The 22,747-nt window shown below is 38.5% G+C and overlaps 1 protein-coding gene across 3 annotated transcripts in view; it reads right to left on the reverse strand.

Annotated features, from left to right (window-relative positions):
* Window positions 1-22,747, reverse strand: part of PCNX2 (pecanex 2) — a 152,160-nt gene that overhangs the window by 56,626 nt on the left and 72,787 nt on the right. For all 3 annotated transcript variants that reach the window (XM_042025252.1, XM_042025253.1, XM_042025254.1), the window contains 3 exons: window positions 18,839-18,980; window positions 15,214-15,391; window positions 3,072-3,180 (listed from right to left, as the gene is read on the reverse strand). In XM_042025252.1, the coding sequence (XP_041881186.1) occupies window positions 3,072-3,180; window positions 15,214-15,391; window positions 18,839-18,980 (429 nt within the window). The remainder of the gene's footprint in view (window positions 1-3,071; window positions 3,181-15,213; window positions 15,392-18,838; window positions 18,981-22,747) is intronic.

A 22,747-nucleotide genomic window follows, 5' to 3' on the forward strand; every position in this document is an offset into this window, starting at 1 on the left:
TCAACGGCTCCTGAGGATGGTAATAGAATACACTGCAACCCAGGACAGTCTTAGGCATAATCAGTAGCAATGGGGGGTGTTTTTCCTAAAAGACATCATGCTCTACTAAATGGACAGTAGAAGACATTACCCATTTGATTTGTGAAAAGTGATTTTAACTGTTCCATATGTGTGTGTCATGAGAGCACATAACAGCATCTGACTCTCTTACATAGAGTTAATGTGTGCTGTGGGCAGTTATCTGTCATCAGGGTATTTTTATTTGAGGGTATCCAACTTGTTTGTATTAGGTTATTATTTATTTATTTTAAATACCAATGCTTTAATTATGTCTAAGTAAAAAAGAAGTGTCAAAAACTCACAGGCATATTTTCTTACACTATGGCCCAAGCCAGGTTTCCTGTGTACCATCTTTGTTAGGCTACGTTGTGTACAACCAGAACTCGTTTCTTTGTGAATAATGGATTTTCTTTCTAACAAGGCCAAAATCAACTTTTGAGAACAAAAACCCCAAAGCTAAAAACTCTTCAACATGAAGTAAAACACTGTCTTTGAGGATTAATTCTTGCAATTCAAAAATCTGTTTAAATTCAAACCAGCTTCAAAACAAGTAAGTGAAAGACATTCTGAAAATCTTCCATCCCCTTCTTTTAACAGAAAACTATGCAGTAAGGGCAGCTCAAATTCTCTGCTTCTCAAAACCCACATTTTTACTTGCAATTACTACAGATCCCTTCCAGGCACACAATCACTTAGAGGATGGGAAAACTGACTGTCACAGAGCTCTGTTTTCTGATGTTAGTGCTGTGACCCTGAAACAACCAAAGCAGAACTTTCCTAAACAGGATAATCTCAACTACAAACTCCTTTTTTTTTTTTTTCTCCAATTCCACTGTTCACTTTTTAGGTAAAATCCTCCTTTGAACTACAAACTACACTCACTTTCTCAGTGTGCTGATATTTATAAACGCATAACCTCATCTTACCCACTTAAATGCTAGGAAGTGAAGTTGCAGATCTATCCTCAAGTCTGAAGCCCATTCCTGTTCCTGGTCTTTTGGGATTAAGAGGGACTTTGAAGGGTCACCCAGTCCATCTGGCAGCCACAAGCAGGATCAACTACACCTATATGACTCCTGATAGACATTCACCTAAAATCCTGAAGATTTCTAATGATGGAGACTCTACAACTTCCACCAGGCAAAGCTCCACACACGTTGCCCTTCCTGCCCTGCACACTGGTCTCAAAGGCATTAAAGCATGCTGAACTACTCACACTCACTGAGCTCTGCAGCAAAAGTTCACCCAGGCACTTCGAAATTTAAAAATTTACATCCTGTTTGCAGAAGTGATTGAAGCAATTAAGAGCCACAAATAATTAACTCTGTAAAGAAATGGCAGGTTTAGTACCGCTGTAAATTGCAACATGCATTCATCATTACTGTTTGCAGGGTTATGATAACAACAAATAAAATTACTGTGCAAAGAGGCAGAGTTATTGCTGTTGTGGGAATATTAACTTCAGCATTTAACCAGTATCTTAATTGCAGCATTGCCTTAGAAGACAGATTTGCATTTACAAAGCATACTATAAAAATAAATAATAAAAAGCTAGGCTAGATCACTTTAGCAATAACTCTGTAAACAAACAAAACAAAACTCTGGTTTAACTACCTTCCATTTTGCAAAATTTAATTGGTAATTTTATCAAGAGCAAAGTTATCATTGCAGAAAATAATTGTGACCAAAGGGAAACTTGTTGAAATATAATCTTAGTTCTTAAATGTTTTGCTAAATAAATTCATATACGCTTCCCCAGCAGAAATGAAAATATTTTTTTTGTTATGAAATTCTGGAAGGATTTGCTACAAATAACCTAAAACTCTTAGGACAGATAGTGATCTGCTTTTATAACGCTTTCTTTCTATAAGCAGACAATCTACAGCTTTCCCTCTGGGAGTTATTCTGTGTGCCCTTCCCTCTGTCTGAGGCTCCCATTTATTCTTCCTATCTAGAAACATAAGCATTGTTACTCAGCATTGCTTATGTTTCACAGCACAGAGCAGAGGGAAGAAATCACTCAAGGGAAGAAAACCCCAGCCCTGTGGGATCAAAGGGACAAAGACTTAAGTGCATATATCTAACAAACAGTACAAAGTAAACTGATTAGTAGTCTGAACTAAAACCACTTTGTCAACCCTTCTCCCACAACTTTGGTTAGCAGGGAAGGAAGAAATTAAAAGTTAGTATCTGGTAATGCCTTAGACGTCGATGAAGTTAAATCTGTTAAAATGTTTTGGGGGCTTTTTTTCTGTGTTCAGTCAAGTTTGTAACTGAATTTGAATTGAAACTGAATCGTTTCTGTTCCAAAAATTTAATATACTTTTTTTAACCCTACAGACGTGGAGGTCATTGAACTCTGTTTTACTCCCCATATCCACAAACCTGGAGACAGCCCTGGAACAGGCACCAAAACAGACTGCTTCTGAAGGACTGCTTTGGTGTTGACAAACGTATATGGTTACTCATAATACAGAATGGAAAGGTGAAAAAGGAGAATGTTTCTCAGCACCCCAATGAAAAAATTCACATTAAAATGCAAAAATCTAGCTGCTTCTGAAATGGAAAAAAAAAAAAAATCAAGACAGTTGCAACAGAAATTGGCTCACTGAAATGAAATTTATATCTGACATACCAACTAGAAGCAACTGAGAATGAAACTAGTATTTGAGAGCTCAGTCGGCCATAAGCCCAAAAATATGTCTGTCACAACACTTCTTTGTGGATGCATCAAAACTCAGTGCTGAGGGCTGGGGAAGTAAGTGATCTACTGAATGTGGCTGGGTGGGAATAAACACACCAGTTTGAGTCAAAGTTCAGTTTCCCAGTTTTAGATCCTATGCAGTCCAAAAAAAAAAAAAGAAAGCTGTTGTTTCTCAGAAGATGTTCCAAGATTTTCAAAATTTAAAGTAAATTACCTAAGAATTTCAAATCTTGTTCAAACACTGTAAATAAATTGCATACAGGAAGAGGAACTTAAGAATAAAGAAGAACAAATTTATAAAGGATATGAGGTATTGCAAAGAGCTGAGCGAAAACATGGAACGATGACCCCCAGGCAATCTGCCAGGGAGCAATGTATGTCATGATGAACTGCAGCTTCTGCAGTAGCTCCCACAGCTGAAAAAAAAAGAAAAACATGTTCACTTTTTAGGCACTGAGATAGTTTCAAAACTAATACCTGAAAGAGACACTTAAATTAGAAAGTGGAAAAACAGGTTCTGATATTCACTGACTATATATGACCGCAAGTCAGACGGTTACAGGAGAGGAGACTCCAGGAGAAATTGGATACAGTGAACAGAGAAAGCTCAATGCATGACGTGTGGCTATGCACATGGAAATCAGACTGACTTCTCAAGAACACAACATTCTCATTTGTTGACTCAATGGGAGACGCTATCACGATGTAAGCATATGCATGACATTAATCATGAATTGTAGCTGCATTTTCAAGACCATTGTATCATAAAAACATTGCATAAACATGAGCTTTTATTGTTGTGCAGTACAAACTGAAAACCACAATGAATTTACTTTTGCTTCCTGCAAAATATGCTTGGTGCTGCAACTAGCAGTTTCTGATTCAAGAATGATGTGTACTTACTCCCTGGAATACATTTGTACTCCCCTGTCATTTCTTTTGGCATCAGGCCAAAACAGATCTTATGTCTTATCTACTGCAGAGTGGGCTCCTGACAAACTGTCAGGAAAGATTTGGCCATCAATAGACATTAGTACTCAACATACACAGAAGTTGACAGTGAAACAGGAGTATATGCAATATTCCATGCTCATATAGCAAATATATGTTGAATTTTAGAGTAATTTTTTTTTGAGTTAGTGAAAAACAAAACTTTGCCAACATCCTGAAACACATGGAGACTGTATCAACACTTGTACATTAAAATGCTTCCAGGGAATGTTCTCAAGCACTGATATTGTGCATATTTTTAAACTGTTAGAAAGGTGTCTGGGAAGGTTCTGGTCTTGCCCAACTAACACTGTTCCAAGCAATCTCCAGGAATCCTTTTGAATGCAAAACCCTCCATGGTTCACTTGCAGGTGGCAATTCCATATCTCCACCTTGTGTCACTACCGCAGACACAAGCTTCCCCATGAGAGCCGGCCTCGGGGACGGAGCACGGTTCTGGGCACACTTCATGTACGAGTATGCTGACAGTCAGAGAGGACACATCTTCTCTGTCCAGCTCATTTCACCCCTCCTTAGGTTACCACCTCCAAAATCACACTTGGCCATCTGTATCCACAGTGGCAATGCACTTACAGGATGTTTCACTGAGCTTCTCCACGATTTGTCGTACATAATTGCATATTAAATGTGAGGGAAGTAAGAATCACTTGTAGCATTGACCTGTTTTGGTCTTTGTGCTACAAAACTATCAAACAGCAGCTGCTAACTCGTTACAGCCAGTGTCATGCTAGCTCCAGTTACAACTAATAAACCTTCCAGTTGAGATGCAAGCAGTGCTTCACACACTGTCTTTGCTTTAGCCTGACTCAAATTAGGAGCAACGTGCAGAGTATAGATTACAGCAACTTTGCACAGATATACTATTTAAAACCCCCAAAGCCCTGATCAGAACAAGCTGTTACAATCCCTTCAATGCACAGCCTGGTTACTCCTACTTAGTTTGAGAAACTCGTATCTTGCTAACTTTGTTTTCTGTCAAAAATATTACACGTGACTTGCAGACTGCAGCATTAAAGCAGGCAAGTAAAACTGAACTGAAACTCAAACGGACATTTATTTATTTAGCAGGTTGTGGGGTTGCTTTGTTTTGCTTCATTTTTATTTATCTGAAACATCACAATGAACAGCTGGAAGAAAAATTTTATCTACAAAAAGATTTAAGTGAAGGGCTGGAAAAAGCTAATGACTTGCATTTGAAACCTCAAAAATTCAAAACTGCAGCACAACCCAGTGAAGTTCTGCCTGTTACAGATTGAAATCACAAAGCCATAAATCATCCCAGCTGCATTCAAAGCACAGAGTTCATCAAAAGGTTTTCAAATCTCACATAAAATTCAGGTTTTGCATTTGCTAGGAAACCAAATCCAGGAGGACACTCTTCTGGCTCCTTGTTCCAATACATCATTTTTAAGTGTTCTTTAATATTTACACCTTGCAAAACTTGGGCCATGGAGCCCAAGTTCCCTGTTGCATCTAACAAGTCCTACTACTTCTGCATTCACCACTGCTTGAATGTGCCGTTGTTTCTTTCAATACTTGCCTCTCAGCTAACACTTCCACAAGACAAGCAAAGGAGCTCATTTCCATTCACAAGAACATGAGGCAAGAACACTTTAGTGATCCTCTCTTGGTTTTTGAAAGCCTTATGACACCGCACTTAAAAGCCTGGAAATGTGTGATTTTCAAGCTACTGCTTTCATTAAGAGTTGTCAAGTGCCTCTATTACCTCTTAAATCCCTGCTTCCAGGGCATGTTCTGCAAAACGCCTTCAGGGTAATATGCTATTAGCATTTTACATCTCTAACTATAATTGCTAAAGGTGATGTCATCTAGCAACTACAACACTGAGATTTAGGAAAGGAGGACTTGGCTTTACATTTTCTCTTTTTCATTTTGCTAGAACCATCTGAAAAACTATTTCTCCTTTACAGTTTTATCCAATTTGCAATATGCTTTCTCCTGTATCTGAGAGGGAACTCACAGAGCTTTTCTCACAGAAAGAAACTGAAGCTGCTAAAAACTGCCTTTATAAATAGGGGAGGCTGATTCTCAGAAACAGCTATTCTCTTATTTCAACTACAACTACCTGCATTTCAGCCTTCAGAAATCTGAAGACATAAGCTAAAGAGAAAAACCTTCATCTTTTTTAAATTGTCAGAAACAATACAGAATGAATTAGAAAGAGAGAAAAGGCAAAGCCCATCTGGAGCTGAATCTGGTGAGGAAAGTAAAAGGCAACAGAAAGGACTTCTACAGGTGTATCGACAGCAACACACAGACTGGAAAAAAAATCACATGGACCAGCTGATGAATGGGGCAGGGGACCTGGTGACAAAGGGCAGGGGGAAGGTGAAAGTACTCAATGCCTTCTTTGCCTCTATCTTTACTGGTAACCCTTCAAGTCACAGGCCCCTGAGACCTGCGAGGGAGCCTGGAGAAATTGAGACACCCTACATAGCAAAGGATTAGTTAAGGGCATATTAAATAAAACTAGAAAAAAAACACTTCCGTGGGACCTGATGGGACACCTCAGCCCTTCTGTGATTCTGTGAAACACACGAATTATCCCCAGTAGAGTTTTGTTTGAATGAGGGTAACAACTTGCTCCTGCGGGTGTGAGCTATAACAGTGCTAGATACAAAGAGGGAACCTTCCCATTTAAAGTGAAGGTGAAAAAAAATAGTCTCTGCTGAATTTTAACCCTTTTTTTATAACCATTTCCTTAAACATGTATAAAATACTTTTATTTAAGACTTCTGCATCCCAATTTAGAATGATTTATAAAAGAATATTTGTATTAAGCCTTATTAGATCTTCAATGTTTTCTACAGTTCAACAAGCAGAAAATATACGTTTATATATTATTCATAATATATAATTATATATTATTTAGGGGGCATAAAAGTTCTAATATTCCTAGATATCTTTATTCATGTGACAGTTTTACCCAGTGAACAGTTTTTAAAGTCTTTGATAAAGGCTTAAAATTATCAGCATGTTCAGTGATGTTAAACCAGCACATTCCCACTACTGTCAAGTGAACGTACAGAACATGCATCCGTCTTTAATGTTTATTTTATGTGAACACACATTTTATCTTAATCATCCATAAGTCTTCTATGAGTTCTGAAGCCTCTACAGACTTCTGGCGCACCAGTGAGTAATAAACAAAGCAAAGGCAAAGACTTATCTTTCCAGGATTTTCTTTAAATCTGGTTATTCTTACTTAACCAAAATTAAGTACCATTACAAACTAGAAGTTTATGGAAATTAGTTAACACACATGAAAAAATAAAAGATTTGTGGAGTCTGAAACATCACTAAAATGGTATCTCCTTTCCTCAGTTTGGTAGATTTCAATAAACTAGGCAGAGATTAACACCTAAATTTAAATTGCAGACTATGCAATGCTCTCAGCTTTTGGTGGCCCTTCTACATGTTTAGCATCAGTTGAGACTCTGTGTGGGCAGATTTCTTGGCAACTCTGGGACTAAATAATGCATAAACATTAACATTTTCTTGCTAAGTTTGAATTTTTCTATGTTTTAAAAAAACTGTGTATATACATACACATAGGTTTTAAACAAAAATAACTGCCATATATATAGCTATATGCTCTACATGCAACACAAAATTGAGATCAAACAAGTTAAGTGCAGAAAGAAATTATTTCCCAATTTTAACAGGTACCTCTTTAGATCCTGAGAACTTGAGATGACTTGAACTGAGACTCTGAGAGGAATATTTACTTTTTCATGTTAAGCTAATTCTGATCAATTGGTAACTCCAGTTTTCAGAATTAAATTCTAATACCTATTGGTACGTTTTTACTTTCTTTTTGGTATGTCAATATAATAAGTATGTGTTTAAGGATATGAAATTAAACTTGGTGGAATAATTTTGCTCTTGTTCATGGCTTTGCTTTGCAAATCATTGACTTTTGGGTTTTTATTTAATACCATTTAAAACAAACTTCACCTATGAAATCCTGCAAAACAAGATTTACTGGAAATACTAAAGGTTGTTAATGTTTATGTCTTAAGTCATTGTGACATTCTATTGGTGTATTTGGACAGCTGTGTTTGAACCTACAACAAATACCTTCCAGGATGTCTTTATCTGTATACGCTTACAGACACTTGAAGCCTTTATACTGTGGGCTTCAAAATCATTGTCTAATACAATACATACAAGAGGATCAAAATATAATCAGTCCAAGTCTCTGATATCAAACCTTGGGGGAAAGAATATATTCCTCACACAGCATTCAGCACCTAGCACTGACACTGTACAAGACAGACATGTTTTAAGCAGTTTGAGTAGCAAGCCTTGAAAGCCTTACAATTGAAGTTAAATGTTAACCAGATGTATGATAAGGATTATGACAATGAGATGATGCCAAAACCTGACAGAGCCCTGAATCTGCTCATGGAAGATGCTGCTTCTTCCTACACTGTCAGCTGATAGCAAGAGCCCAGGGAAGGAACCTGTGACTCTAAAAAAACAGACTCATGCACATCCCAAGGTGGACAAAAAGGACAAGATCAGAGCTCATCAGCTTGATATGCAGAGGGCCAGACAAGCAAAATAAATCAGTGAAGCTGGGAGTGCACTCATCAGCTGCACTGATTCAGGCCTTTTCAGCAAAGCTTTCATAGGCATGGCTTCTGCCAACACTGTATCTTCCAAGAAATTTCCTTTTCTAAAGGATTGGGCCCATGCAAACCTCATGTAGTTGAGCAAAGCCAAGTGAAAGGTCCTACACCTGGGTTGGGGTAATCCCAGTCACAAACACAGGCAGCTCAGAGAATGGATAGAGAGTAGCCCTGAGGAGAAGGACTTGGAGATGTTGGTGGGTGAGAGGCTGGACATGACCCAGCAATGTGCACTCACAACCCAGAAAGTCAAACGTGTCCTGGGCTGCATCCAAAGCAGCGTGGGCAGGGAGGGGATTCTGCCCCTCTGCTCTCCTCTGGTGAGACCCCACCTGGAACACTGCATCCAGCTCTGGGGTCCCCAGACCAAGAAAGATAGGAACCTGTTAAGAGTGAGTCCAGAGAATGGCAAGGAAGATGGTCAGAGGAATGGAGTGCCTCTTCTATGAAGAGAGAGTTGGGCTGAGAGAGTTGGGGTTGTTCAGCCTGGTGAAGAAAAGGCTCCAGGGAGATTTTAAAGCAGCCTTCCAGTACCAAAAGGAGACCTACAAGAGAGCTGGAAAGAGGGGCTTTTTATAGGGGCATGAAGTGATAGGAGAAGGGGGAATAGTTTTTAACTAAAAGAGATTTAGATAAAGTATTAGGAAGAAATTCTTCACTAGAAGGGTGATGAGGCACTGGAACAGGCTGCCCGGAGAAGCTGTGGATGCCCTGTCCCTGGAAGTGCTCAAGGCCAGGTTGGATGGGGCTTTGAGCAACCTGATCTGGTGAAAGGTGTCCTTGCCCATGGTAGGAGAGTTGGAACTAGATGATATTTTAAGTGCCTTCCAGCCCAAGCCATACTATCATTCTGTGGTAAAAGTGGACATAAGAAAAACCACAAAGTTGTGCACTGAAGTAGTCCAGGTTTCTCTTTCAGTTCCTGCATCAACACAGCCCGAACAGGCCTCTATCAGCAGGAATGCACATCAACACAGTCCTCGGAGCATAGTGAGCCATACCGACCCAGGGAGTGGGTGTACATCTCCCTGCACCCCCAAGTGCACTTGCCCCATTCTAGACAAAATAAAAAAACACCAAAACAAAGAGAGAAAATGTAATTCAGGAATAGTGTAAGGAATGAAGTGTGACAAAGAGGTCAGTGACAGAAGGCTGAATGAAAAATCAATTAAACCATTCCTCCAATATTAAAAGGAAACATGAACTGTACAGTGCCCAAGAGAGTTAAGGAGTCTATGGAAAATACCACTGGGATTATCCTGTCAAATATCAGATGTAGCCTTGGGTATTTTACTCAGCAGAAAGTGTCTTAAAAGGGTTTATATGCCAGATATCAAAAGCTGAGAAAACAGCTGTGAGCCAAGAGGCTGCAGATGATTAAGACATTGGATTTCCGTATGCACAAATGGCAAGGAACAGATTAAAATATGAATTAACAACTTAGTGCCAGAAGATTTAAGGTGAAACATCAAATTTAGAGAAGGATGAAAAATCAGAAGAGGAAAGAAAAAAAGAGTGAGGCTTTTGACTTATAAATAGCACCTAAATCAATGGGACATGCCAACTAACCAAGAGTTTTATTGCCACAAAGGCAATAAAAAGATCCAATAGGTTAATTACTTGACTTCAGCAAAGCACCAAGAAGGTCAATGCACTTGGCAGCGCTTTCTCATAAAATGAAGGAAAACAAGATGACACACATAATTTCTTTCCTGTCCAAGGGATTGTGTTGTGGATGTTGAAAGTTAAGCCTGATCAGCACAGGTCTGCCAGGTTGCTCCAAACTGGCTGCCTTAGCTGGATCTACTTTGACAGGGATCATCTTTCATCAACATGTGGTCTTGGATACTATGGCAGAAAGAAGTATACAGAAAGAGAAAAATTCTTTTAAAAATGTGGATTCCTTATTAGCTGGAAAATGTATTCTGGGAAAGAAGAAAAAATATCAAACAGGGAAACTGTATACTTAAGTGAGCTCAGAAGGAGTAAGAGTACTTAGGCAAATAAATTCAGTGTTAATGAAAGCAAATTTAACAAGCTCTGCTTCTTTGATTATTTTGCCTTATGCATGAAGACAAATTCAGAACCCTCAGAAGACTTGATGATAAGAAAATACAAGGTGATTTCATATTTTTGTATTGCTAATTAGTTCATCCACACACACAAATTAAGAGGCCATTAAACTACCTGACAGTAACATATAAGAGACAAGAAGCTGTAGTCCTATACATTAGAAGGTTAATGGCACTGGGTCTTATCATTCCCATTCAGATCCATGTACTAGATGAGTGTGTAAGCTAGGGGTGCCTCACTCTTTAGGGCTTAAAGGAAGCTGCACAGATTTGTCAAAAGTCCATATTCCAAAGCTCAGGTGTAACTTCTCAGTGGTGCAGAAGAGATGAAAGAGTTGCTGGTAAGAGCCAGTTTAGCAGCATGTTCCCAGGAGTGAAGAGACTGGCAAGAACCTCCCACTAGGCTTTTGTAGTTGCCAAGAGCATACTACCACCAGGAGCATCCACTGCCACACTACCCAGTTTTTTTGCTGTCTTTGCTCCTTCAGCTCAACATCAGCTCTACTTGAGATTCCAAAAGCAGATCAGGGAGATACTACGACTCCTTTCCACCAGCAAAATTTAGAGGATGCCTGTGGCACTGGATGAAATGGAAAACCACATTTCTAACAGAGCACAGCAAAAGAGCTGGGGACAAGTCTTGCCCTGAGCATCCTTGTTAACATTCAGCCAGTTCCAAACTGATATCCCTGCTGTTTGAATGATTTGCATTCGCTTCTCCTTCACACTTCAAATACTGGTTCCTTCTTGAACAGCTACTCCAGACATCCTTCAAAAGCATCTCTCACATCTGCCAAGGAAGGCAGTGCTGGGTACATTACTGCTTTACTTTTTGTTTGTTTTTATCACACTGAAGAAAAATGGACTGGATGAGCTATAACATCATTTAACCATCCATATGCTCTTCCTCTCATAGCTTTTGCATGTGTTAGAGTTTTTCCTCAGTTAAATATTATGTCAGTAAACAGCAAAAGGATGGAAGAAAGGCCCATCTTTTTATCAGTTCCGAATAGTTTATTCAAATCATTTAATATTTCCACATTTTTTTTACCCTGTTAGAAGAAAGACTCTCAGAATTTTTCCTAGTGTTAAAAGTCTAGGAAGAAATCTCCTAAGTCCTATTACATATTCCATCTTTGCTATGCCTATGAAGAATATATTCTCAGTTTCTTGTGGGTTTCCATTTTCACTTAATGTGAACATTCTTATTAACCTTTGCACTGACATTACCTCCTAAGACATCCAGGGAGAACAACTGGCTCATTTGAAAAGTTTACATGGAGTCATGTAGACCAAGACTGTCTCGATTAACTGGTTTGACTTCCTGCAGAATATACATCAAAGCATGACACCCACACATTTTGAATGAGCAATCACATACTTTTTAGAAGGCCATTCAGCTCTGATTTAAAGATTATAGACAACAGGAGTTTTGGACAGAAGAATCCCAGGTCGTAGTCAAGGATACAACCTGGGCTCACTACATTAAAAGTCTTAGTTTAAGAAAGATGGAGAAGTCCTGTTTCACTTGAATTGAAAGTTGCAATCATTCTCAAAAACAAGTAAAACCTTTCCTAAATGTTTATCTTGCTTCCTTCCCAAGGCAATTTGAAATACAAAATAGTATACTCTGCATATGCCTAATCAACATTTAGTGCTTTCACATTCTGTGAATTGTCAAAATGTAAACAGCTAATCATTTTTAAAAGAGAACTGAATTAACTGTGCCACATTAGTAAGTCCTATGATGTTAAAAAGACAGAAAATCCAAAGTGGCAAAAAAATTTCTCAGGAATAGAACTAAATAGACTCTCTTGTTCTCTCTGTTGCCTCAGTGTGGGTGTTTTGGCTAACAGAGATGAAAATCTGTGAGCAACAATTTGGACTTCCATGTCCCAACTTGCTCAGGGAGCAGTATGCTCATTTGGAGTTTCTGATTTGACTAAATGACATTAAATCAACTGCACAAGGGGGAAAACAAGGGAAGCACAACCACTGAGATATTCAGAAATACTCTACCAAACATGATTAGCAAAGTTTTATTCCATATAATCTGCTTCAAGAGTGACTAGTGCACAAGTGAATGTCTGTTGAATTTATATTCTTTCTTCCCCAGTGCCTGGCAGAAGAAAAAAATATTACCACTGTGCTTTGAAAGCATGCAAAGCTTTTTGTGGGGTAACCTTGTTTAAAAATTGCCATCCCTATGACTAAGACACAACACTTCTAGTGTTCCCTAATGGAGAGGGTGGTAAACTGACATTTTCAATGTGCAAACAGAAATCAGTCATGGCTGTGTAATAAACTCAGCATAGCTAAAGGTCACAGTAATAGACAGTATTTCAGATTTTCTTTTTATTTAAAAAAAAAGAATTGCAAACATAAAAATGACTGAAATACAGACAGACTCTGTGAAGACTCATAAAGCTTTTAGGAGCAAAGGTGGATGCAGCTTGCTTAGGGCCTATAGTATGAAATAAACACACATCATCTTTATCCTCAAGTGATCACATCCTTTGCTACGTTCCACAATGCTGAGCTAATTAAAGCTCAAACGTTAATTGGGGTAAAGAAAACTTATGCCCTTTATGATTTGAAATTAAAAGGAATTTAATTGCTATCATCTGCAATGCTACTTTTCATATTGGTTCCAGTGATCATTGTGAAACTGCACGTGCTTTTGTAATATAAATAATTCAACCATTTGACTTAGAATTTTCAAATGGAACAAGGACAATTCCACTTGCTGAACTAATGACCTGCAAAATTTCAGATATTGTTAGATATGAAGATTGAAGATTAATGCTAAAACTAAAGTTTCAAAACATGTCTGCAGTACAGCTTTCACTCTAGTAAACAGTAGTTTTTTGGCAAACATCTCTGCTTAATTTAATAAGCATCCTTCGTTATCTTACTTTCATTGCTAACACTAGGCTTTCTACTGTGAACAGTAGCTTCAATCTACCCAAGTAACATTGTAAAAAATCCAGTTGAAAAGACTTTATATCTCTTTCTTACAAAAACATGCAATAATTCTCAGCAGTATTTTGTGATATGCTCATGAGGTAAACATTTTTAAAAGAATTAACAAATAGTGAAACTTTCAATTCTGGCATGCTAATTTTTTGATCCTGTAAAGAGGTTTTTAGAGAATGAGTTTTAGGACTAAGTAAACCATCATTCAGACATGGGACTTCCACTGATGCACATCAGTGATACACTTCTCTGGAGACAGAAATTCACCCCTTTCTCTAGGGAACATGACAATGAAACAAATACTGAAAACTGGCATAATGCTAGCAAACTCTGCATCACTTTCACTGGTTATCTTTCACTCCAAGCTAAGAAGCTTAAAAAATTACTCTAGTCCTGTTTTAGGATCACAGAGCATGGTGGAGGGGGATCTTGCTAAAAAGCAGAACTTTGTATCATCTCTTCTACTCCTTTTCTTCTGCCCTTCCTCTCCAGCCCTTGCCTTCTCACCCCAGCAGAGAGAGAGCAGAACAACAGGTCTGAGGATGAAGGCTTGAAGCAGGTGAAGCTTCTGCTGGAGTGCAGTCCAAGAGCTCAGCAAAAGGAGTGAGCTCATTACCTCACCAAGTTGTGATTCCTCATTTCTCATCCTCCCTTACAGCAGCACAGAAATAAACCAGAAAAAGCATTTAATTTCTCCTTCATTCTTTCCCTGAATGACTGGGCACTCCCAATGTAACACCAATGAACTGGGCCTTTCTGTAAGAAGCCTGAAACTTCCAGGTGGGCGTGGACAGCAGTATGAGCTGATGGCCCTTGTGTAGAAGGGCTAAGTATCTCCACAGCACATGCAGCAATCAACATGGAACCATGTCTTTCTTCTCTCAGAAACTAAGTGATGCTAGCTGGGTCATACTCACGCATACAGTAGGAATATTTTAGAAAAAGAAACCAAGCAAAGAAACCTGAGCAAAAAAAAACCCAAACAAAACAAAGAACAACAAAGCCAAACACCTCACCAGTTACCCCTGGATCAATACTTTCAAATCTTCAGTACTTTCCCGCGTTTTCTCGAGGTATCAGTTAAGTCTAATTCTTTCAGTGAAACAGCTTAGATTCCAAATAAAGACAGGGTCTGACCTGACTGATTCAAAAAGGGGTCGGTAGTTTTTAAATAAACTCAACTGGAGCACACTTCAAGAGTTAACAATAAGAGAGAGGAAGGAGCTCTGAGGTTAAGGGCAGCATCACAAGGATAACAGACTGAAAATAGGAAAAGAAAAATGTTAAGGCTGACATTAGGAAAACATTTATTATTATGAGGGTGATTAGATAATGGAATAATTTCCCAAAGGAAGTTGTTGAGTCAACCACTAGAAGCATTCAAAGGAAACCGAGATAAAAACACCAGGTGATTGATCTAGAGGGCAGTCCTGTACTAATGACCCAGGAGGCTCTTTCAAACTAATTGAGGATTCTCCTCTTGAAAACAACAATTCTGAACTTTATATAGCAACACGTGAACAAAAAGTAGATGAAAAACACTGCACAAAGCCAGAAAAAACACTTAATCAAAGCCTTTTTTTTTTCATTTTAACAGATTTTTTCCTCTATAGTACCAACAATCTGAGTTACATAAGCATTCATTACTTCTAAAAAGTCCCAACACGTATTGATCAGCCAAGTGACACTGAGAAGATAAATTTTTCAAAGAAATTACAGGAGCTCTAAAACTTGCCTTATGAAACACAATGGACATCATGAAGAAATCCAGCAAGAAATTTTCTGAAATGTCTCTGTAGTCAAATCGGAAGAAGATCACAGTAAAGCTCAAAGTAACAAACTGATTAATAGGATTACAGAATGAGGAGCGAAGGAGTTTCATTCCAGCAACTGTTATCAGGATAATGTCACAGCTGTAAAAAAAGCAGAGAGAAAAACCTAATCAAGCCATAAGGCATTAAATTAAGAAGCTCTTAAATACAAATATCCGTACCAGATGTATTTTAGATTGTTATACATATCTAAATCTACATATCTTATTTATTAAAAGTATATAGAAGTAATAGTAGAAATCATCACATTTATTTTACTTATGTGCAATTTTGTATTTTTCCCTTATCATTATCACACATTCATAAGATGTAAAAAAGAATGAACTCTGTACTAAAAATAGTAATAACTACTAAAACCCAAGAATCTAGACCAGACATTTTTACATCCCTCTTAAAATAAAATTTCAGTCTGGGAAATATCTTGGCACTTTCATCAATACATTACTGTAATTTGAAAAAAAAAAAATCTTAAACTCCTTTTCTTTTTTAATTACAAGAAATTTCACTTGATGACACAATTTATAATTTTACTTGTAATTTCATTACGCACTGCCAAAATTCTGGATAGATGTGAAGTGTTTGAAATTCCTACCATTGTTCTTGATCAGAAAGTTGACTATTCTATATAGTAATTCATCAGATGAAAAGAAATTGTGTTGTGCCTATGTCTTCTAAAATGTGGGGACTTCAATGCATAATGAGTGAGAAAGTAGGCCAGGTATTTGCAAAATGCATTGAAGGTTCTCCTTCATCCTGCTGCTAACCAGGAGAATACCTGCTGCCATAACTGACACGTGGCAGGCTAGAAAGCTCTCAACAGGTTTTCACCATCCTAGCAAGATTCCTATTTTCCAGGTTGATTTTCTTTTATGTGGCATTTATTCATTATTGTGTATCTCCCGTAATGCAGATACAACTTTATTTGAGTGCTGGTCATTCCAAAGGATCGGCAGGGCATTACTGTTGGAATGAAATGCCAAGCTGACCTTATTTTCCACTTTGTTGAAGCTGTTCTTTTCAATGTGCCCCACATTTCTGAATGGAAAACCTAATGACTAAGCTAAATAGATTCTGAAGCCACTAGAAGCCATCCCAGTGCATCCTATATGAACCAGTTGTATAACTCGCTCTTTAGAAAGAAGAAAATTCTTGCAACATGGAGAAATTTTCACAGGGAAACTTACAGATTATAGAACAAAAGGAAGACTTTTTTGTCACTGTGCCTGTTACCATGATGAAACCTTCACCAAAAAATGACACTTTATAAAATAATGCATTCAGAGGCAACAGAAAATAATTTGCTCATTATTCCTTCTTCTTTAAAAATACTGCCACACAAGATGCTACTCCTGGGGCCTTAACTCCTGGGAAAAGATGTAAGGGAGTGTGAGAAGGGGGGCTGATTTCCAATGCCTCTGTGGCCGGTAACAGGGGCAGGCACTGTCAGCATGGGTCCTGTTAATAACCAGCACATCAGGGTCTGGAAAGCTCAAGCAAACTCCTGACTACAAAGGAGCTGTTCTGCCTCCTCAAGAAGCAAACTGCTTCAGTCCTTTAAATCACAAAGCAAGATGAAGCTTCTTTAAAAAATGAATTCAATCTGAGGAAAACTCCGACATGAAATCACACAAAATGTACCACCTCAGACACTTTCAGACACAAAGTGGGAGAGTGACTTCCCTTCCCTACAGCATGATGCAGTCTGATCCTTGGGTGGTCAATAACTAAGGAATGTTCCAGCAACAGAAAACAGGTTGCATTAAAGCATGCATTAAAGCACAGCAAGTACAACCCTCAGTAACACTGTATATGGAAGTAGCAAGGAAAATCCAGGATTCCTCATGGGCTTACAGAGTTAAAGAGGTAGGATCTGAAGCTGAATGCTTTGTGTGTGGCATTTGGATGGCAGCTGCAGGGAGAATGTATTAAAGAGGAGAGCAAGAGGAAAAGGAATACTGGGAGTTTCATAGATAGACCAGAGTTACAAGGAAAAGGGGGAAACAGGTTTTACACAGGTGATCACACAGACACAAGGGGGATGGGGAAGGAAAGGACTGCTGTGGTATTCCCCCACAGGCCAAACAATCAGAGGCAGACAAATGTAATTACTTTCTTTTATCTCAAGACTTCTGGGGGTCTGACTCATTTCTTCTGAACACTTGAGGGAGGTGATACTTGAAAGTGCAACCTAGCTTGGAGGAATGACTATGTAAAAATAGCACCTTCCTAACCCCCACATATTTGCTCTGTGCATGTATTCAGTCACGTCTGCTAACTAGTAACAAATGGCATTCTAACTACTTTTAATTCTCCCAGCCTTGCAGAACTAAATAGAGGATGAGTGTGGATTCAGTGTCACCCTGGTCAATACACCTGAACTCTTAAAGCACCTTGGCTGTAGCATCTTCCAAGTGCCTGGGGAGAAAAAAGGTCAGTGGGGAACTACAAAGGCCATCAATGAGTGACTGGTGAGAGTCTCTCTGGAAAAGTAGTTGTCTGGTAGAAATATGCAGAAAATTTGACTAATGCCCTAGACCAAGTGTCGACCCTAAAAGCAGGGGCTGCCTCTTCCTTGTAGTTGTGTAGTTCCTAAAGCTGTGTTGCTCCTCAAGAGAGAGAAATAATTAAATCAACATGCAATTTTTACACCAAAGTTCTTTTATCTAATATTTGAAATTAAGAAACTGTATTATTATGAATACTGAGGAACTCTCCCCCACCTCCCAGCAGTTTTTCTTGCTACTGGAACATTCCAAGGCTGTTTCTTTGTTTTATCATCTGCATCACTGTCATTCTGATAAAAAGACTGCAGAAACTCTGCTCACTGGGGATACTGCAGTCACTAAGCCTGCTGAATATCTGCAGCAGGCAAGTCACTGACTAAAATACTTACCATAAAAGGCTGTCTGCAAGGAGCGTACTGTGAGACCATGGATCAGCATCACCAGTTCTGCTTAATATCTAAAACATCAGACTTCATCAAAACTTGTACCCCCACCCTTCTCAAACCACTCTTAATGCAGGACTACCCACCTTTCTAAACTGTTAAATATTTTATTCAGTCTTGCCTTAGAAGACTTGTGTGGTGAAGCTTCTGATAACTCCTTTGGGAGACTACAGCACAGTGTTAAAAATCCTCAGGAAATGTTTCCCGATATCCAGCCTAGAGTCCTCATTTTCATCTGATTAATTCTAGTTACCCCACTGAGTTTATGCCCATCAAACACCTGCAGCCTGGTATAGTGTGCCTTGCTTTTAATTGACATTTAGACCTTCTGTATATATCTATATATAGCTCTTTAATCTTTTAATTTCACTCTCTCTCACTGGAGACATATTTTAGTGTGCTATGGTAGTTTTGCATTTTTCTTGCAGCAAAGCCAATGATTATTGTATTCTGAACTAATATGTGTGAAAGCAAACTGCGACAAGATTACAGGCTTATTTAAAAACAAATTCAATTTCTCAGTCTTCAGTCTAAAATCAAATATTCTACTAATCACATGCTTTGAGTTATAATCTACTTACTGTGTACCAAGCTTCTTGTATTTACTAATTGAGAAAGCATCAATGGTGAGTGCATTCAGTATTATGGCTGGATATAAAATGTATTTCTCAAAGCACTGTAGCCACACATAAAGCCTTTCAAACCACATCAGATGAGCAGCATCTGAAATGGAAATTCAGATAACAGATCGTGTCGTCAAATCATCAGCATTTTTTGCACTGAAATACCATAGAAGACACGAGTTAGCTCACATTAATAAATATAGTCAACCAACAAATTTATGAAACAATGGAATTCATAATTCTTTGGCAATAGAGAAGTAATTTTGTTCTCTGAGTTTAGAGAGTATCTGTTTTGCTGCTTATAACTGCACTCCTGAGACACACTCATAAAAAATAAAAGATAGTACATGCTAGATGGTAGTTTTTACATCATCCAAAATAATATATTAAATAGTACTTTAAGTGGGTGTAATGACCCCAGACAGGCCCTCTTCAGCTCTGGCACTGACCTGGTGAATCACCTAGGAAACTTCACCTAGCAAAACACTGTTCATTAGACTGTAAATTATCACTGACCTCATTGATAAATGAAACACCCCTTGAGATCTAAAGACTGAAGAATTATCAGGAGCTAGAAATGGTCATAAATGTTTCCCAAAACACCTAAACAGACACTCTAAGAAGTATCTGCCAAGATCACATCTCACATCATTCCTCTCTAAGGAATAGCTTTTTTTTTTGCAGTAGACTTTTCTAACAATACCAGAGTGCTTAATATGAGTATCAAACAAGAACTGAATGCTCCCTGCAATTCAACTGCTATGAGAACTTAGGTGAACTGAGTGCAGAAACACTTGTGTACAGACAAAAACAATGCCTTTATCCTCAAAGCTCTGCTAGACAAGGTTATTGGAAAAATAGCAAACACAAAACGGCAGAACTTGGTATTAACTCAGAAATAAAAATGTCAGCTACTGAATCTCCCATAATCATCCCTGCAAAATGAAAACAATTATATGTAGACACCCCCCTCTTCCATACACTCCTTTTCAATGACAGACAAAGAAAACATGCTGAATCAATGGATTTCTGGGTTCTGCAGGCACAGTTGTATATTGCATAGGCTAAGAGAAAGATCTAAAAGCAATCCTTCCAAATTAGATTGAAGTCATGTATGGGGAATTATAAGAGAATTGAGCTGTGAGCTGTAAAACCTGCCTGCAGAGGCACATGGCAGCACAGAGAGGCTTGTCTCCACGGAACCCTGGGGGGAGGGAGGTGGTGTCACACGGCAGACCCCTATGAAGTGTGTTGCTGAAGTGGCAACATGGGATAGGTCACGCCATGTAAGGAAATACTGTGCCTTAGAAAGGTGTATAAAACCAACTCACTCCTTTGAACAAACGATCCCGATTCCCTGCCGGTCTGGGTCCGAGATTCAATTGCTGACAGTCATGCTTTGCCAGTACCTTAAGCTAAGGCAGTGCTCTTGCAAAATTTCCCCTTTGGAAAATACAATTAACTTCTGTTTCTTGCTATAACATAAAAATATTTCCTCTTCATTACCTAAAGGCCACCTCCTAAAAGTTCATACACACAGCAAAATGTCCATTTTGGAACCTAACTGTTCTTCCCCATTCCTCTCTCCCTCCTGAACTCAAGACCTTCATCCATGTCCAAAGCTGAGCTCTGTGGAAGAACTCAGGCTTCAGTAAAGAGATACGCATATCACACAAACCAAAAAGAATGTAGGTGCAGGAGCAAAGAGAGATCTGTTCAGACAATGGAGACAGAAAAAAGAGCTCACATTCAGAGGGGCCCCAGAGAAAGATGTGGATGATTTGAAAATGGCTTACACAAACCTCTAGGTATAGAGGTATAGAGAAACCCAGTATATCAGGGTTTCTTTCTCATGTAGTCCTGCACTAGTTTCTACACATCTGTTATACTGTAAGCTCATACATCTTGACCTAAGCCTTTTGTCCTGCAGCCAGCCAAGACAATGACAAGTAATAAATGAGTTATCTCACAGAGGCATCACAAGAACCTGTCTGATAATTGCTATTCTATGGAACACCTTAAAGTTTGAGCAGCTCGTCCAGAATCTATACAACAAAACCAGGAATAAACTTGTGGAATTGTCACTGCCAGTTGTTTGTCTAATTGCAAGCAGTCATTTGTCTTTCCATAGCATTACCCTTGTCAAAAAAATAGAAAGATTAAAATAAAAATCTATGCAGTAAAAACTCCTCACAGACATCTTATTTTGTGTATTTGTCCTTTCATTGTCCGCACCTGACAGCTATGGGGTACTACTGTCCTTTTTCCAAGTTTCTCTTTCTATACAAACAGGGAACATTTTAAAGTTTAGTTCCTACATTTTTATTACAGGACAAAAGAAAGAAGACAGCCCGTCAGACAGATCTATCAAAGGGATTACCTTTTCCACAGTCTGTCTCATCTCAGACATGATAAAAAACCTCTGCAGCAGCCTAAGGGACTGAATTTTTTTTTTTTTTTTTTTTTTTACTCTTGTTTTCTAACACACAACACCAGCTACATTACAATAGTACTTAGACCCCAAAGTACAGGAATGGGCCACATAAAAATGAGGACTGCAAAAGAAGCCAAAAAAGCCTGCTCTCCATAGTGGGCAGCATGAGAAATGCAGCTGGATCTCAAAATGGAAGGAAACCCATCTGTGGAAATCAGTCCAGCAGGTCTCTAACTTCAACCTTTTCAAATACTGAGTCACTGCATTTAGGAAAACAATGTTTTCTGACAAATGAAGACAGACTTAATCAGGACAAGGCAAAGAAATCCTACAGTGGTCTTTTACGACTAAGTGCTGGAATAAACAGTGCAGAATTACTGGTTATCAGGGACAGGAAGTCCTGGACACTGTTTTCAGCTGAGCATGGTGCTTAATAATATTTCTATTTCTATTACACTTTCCTTGGCATATTGCAGTAAAAGGCAACCTTCAATCAAGTCTCTTGGGTACTTTTTTCATACCCAGCCCTTGTTTGGAAAGTAATCATTTTGAAACATGTAATTTTTTAAAAATAAAAAAACATTTAAATCCTTAAAGTATGGTTTTCCAGAGAGTGATCTGAACTCTTTTGTGTCTAGTTGAAGAACAGACTAAAGTCCCTCAACAGACTGTTCTGACAATGCTGTCTTCAAACACTTCAGAAACATATATTGAGAATTATTAAGGCGTGGGATCCATCAAGAAATGACAAGTAAGCTTTTGGCTGGTAGCAAAGGCAAGAAGAGAGCTGGGGCGGAGGGGGGGAAGCTTTGCTTCTCAAAGCACACTGCTTGCTTCAGAAATAACTCTATCAGAACAGGAAATCAGATCTCGACATACTAAAATATTGACTGATATTCACATGTATCAAGGCACCACCCGCTGAAGCCAGCAGACACCAGAAAGAACAAATCTTAAAGAAAATTTCAGTTCCTTTCAATTTTAATGTTTCTCTAAAAGTGTTACAATTGAAATTAGAACACTTATATTGCACTACATTTGCTGATATGCCAGAAAGTAGAAAAAAAATCTACCTCAATTTCATCTATCTTTTAAGTTTTTAAATTATGTAGAATGCCAATGCATTAGGCATGAATTGTACCATATCAAGCAACACAGCAAGTAAGAGTACTGTAGTGTAAAAATAAAAGGCAGATCAGACAGTGGCTCTAGAGCCTGTGAAATGATTAAAGGACAGGAACATTTAACATAGGAGGAGAAACAGAGAGCTGGGATTGCTTAACTTTGAGAAAAAAAAGACTTGGAGGCATCTTATTAAAGCCTGGTTAGGGGCATTTTTGGGGTATAAATACCTGATGGGGGAAAGTAAAGTTGATGGAGCCACTCTGTTCTCAGTAGTGGCCAGTGACAGGACAAAAGGAAATGGGTACAAA

Source organism: Corvus kubaryi, unplaced genomic scaffold (genome assembly GCF_017639235.1).
Source record: "Corvus kubaryi isolate FWS band 111438036 unplaced genomic scaffold, C.kubaryi_AGA036_p1.0 37266, whole genome shotgun sequence".
NCBI classification, from domain to species: Eukaryota; Metazoa; Chordata; class Aves; order Passeriformes; family Corvidae; genus Corvus; species Corvus kubaryi.